The following is a 1,913-nucleotide window of genomic DNA, read 5'->3' on the forward strand; positions in this document are numbered from 1 at the left end:
CGTTTTTTGCTGTTTTCGAGTACGGGGCGGGTCGTCGCCCCCTACTTGTGCGCGGTGGGAGCGGGGATAGTGGGCGAAACCGGTATCGTCCAGTCCACTGCGCGCGAAGGGTTTCGCTGAAGCCAACCGCCGCCGCCGCTGCCCGATCTCCTCCGCCCCGCCCTTCCCGGCCGGATCCGGCCGCCATGGACCGTCCGCAAGAGCCGCCTACCGCCGGCGGTACACCTCCTTCGGGCGCGGTGGTTGATGTCCCCGTCGGAGGTCCGCCGACCGCCGGCGTCGTGTCGGCCATGATCGCCTCCACCATCCCGTCGAAGAGGAAGAGGATCCCGAAGCAATTTTTCGAAGCACCTGCGGCGGCCGCCGATTCACCGGGCGAAGCGCCGCCGGCTGCCAAGAATATTCTGTTTTACGGGGTGGGGATACGGGTTCTGCTAGCTCGTCCGAGTTTTCGGCCGGTGAAAACCGGATACAGGGCCCTCTACTCGCGTTTTACGGGGCGAAAAAATACGGGCCTGTTAGACATGCTCTAAGGTTGCAGCTGATACTTGCTAGAGAACATGAAAAAATAACATCCACACTACTGACCAGTAAATAATTTACTGCAAAAGAAATTGGAGTGATTGCAATAATTTTGGAGCAAACTGCAAGTTCATCTCACATAGCTTAGCTGCAAACAACTCCTGAACCATTTGCATGAACTGAAGACAAGCCACGATACAGGGAGGATGAGGAATCCTTTTGTACAGACCCTGAACGCCACACCAAGCAAACCTAAAGCTATCAGATCAGATCAAGCTGCAGCGACCTTGCGGGCCTTCTTGGCAGCCGGTGACTTGACAGTCTTCGGCTTGGCCTTTGCCTTGGCCGCAGGGGACTTCTTGGCCTTGGCAATCAGCTTCTTCTCCGGCGCCTTGCGCTTGGTGCCAGCGGCCACCGCTTTCTTGGGCTTGGCGGCGTCGTTCTTCTTGGTCTTGGCAGCGTCCTTCTTCTTGGGCTTGGCAGCGTCTTTGGCCGGCTTTGCCACGGCCTTCACCTTGGGCGAGTCCTTCTTGGCGGCTTCAGACAGCTTGTAGGAGGCCTTGACCTTGACGAGCTTGCCCTTGGCGGCGGAGCCGCGGAGCTGGACGGAGAGCATCTTCTTGAAGTTGGCCGGCAGGGACTTGCCGTGCTTCTCGTGGTTGTACTTGGCGATGGCGACCGAGCTGGAGCCGGTCCTGTCCTTGAGCGCCGCGATCGCCTCCTTGATCATCTGCGAAGATCAAATTGAGAAACCAATCAGCCCCAATTCCGATCGAACGCAATGACTGAACAGGAATACATAAGAGGTTCGGACGGTCACCTCGAAGTAGGGCGGGTGGGAGGGGCCGGCGGCGGAGGACTTCGGCTTCGTCGCCGCGGCGGCGGGCTTGGCGAGGGGAGCGATGTTGAGATGATTTCAGATGGGTACGACACAAAAGTTGTAACACCTTGAAGAATAAGATCTCGGGAAGGGTAGATGTCAAATATATGTATTTGCATAGCATGCATCTCTAAAATATGGGAAGTTTCTGAAATTTTATATTTAAAGAATCAAAGTGAACAAATTTGAACTCCGATGGTGAAGTTGAACTAAGTCAAACGCTTGAATTTTAAATTCAAATTTTGACATGAACTTTCAACATTTTAAAAATGTGGGGCCAACAAAAATTTGAAAACCTACATTGTTTGCTTTGAAGTGTTAAACCTTGTGTGATAATACCTTTAAGATAAATAAACACATTTCTAAGTTTTTGAATTCGAAATTGAGCTTTGACTTTTGTCAAACTTGAATTCACATAATTTAAATAAAAAACTAAGTCTTTGATCCAAATACTCCTAATAAATATCTCAAAAAAATACTCAATACTCGCAATCTCAAGCCCAATCATAAT

The 1,913-nt window shown here is 51.5% G+C and overlaps 1 protein-coding gene across 1 annotated transcript; it reads right to left on the minus strand.

The window, feature by feature from the left end:
- Positions 1-632: 632 nt before the first annotated feature.
- On the minus strand, positions 633-1,421 carry LOC139830994 (histone H1-like). Its single transcript, XM_071819859.1, has 2 exons — positions 1,343-1,421; positions 633-1,252 (listed from the first exon to the last, which is right to left on the minus strand). Exon 2 carries the CDS (start codon positions 1,250-1,252, stop codon positions 794-796), a length of 459 nt encoding a protein of 152 aa, XP_071675960.1. The 5' UTR covers positions 1,343-1,421; the 3' UTR covers positions 633-793.
- Positions 1,422-1,913: the final 492 nt, after the last annotated feature.

The sequence above is a fragment of the Lolium perenne genome, chromosome 5, assembly GCF_019359855.2.
Source record: "Lolium perenne isolate Kyuss_39 chromosome 5, Kyuss_2.0, whole genome shotgun sequence".
In the NCBI taxonomy this organism is placed as follows: Eukaryota; Viridiplantae; Streptophyta; class Magnoliopsida; order Poales; family Poaceae; genus Lolium; species Lolium perenne.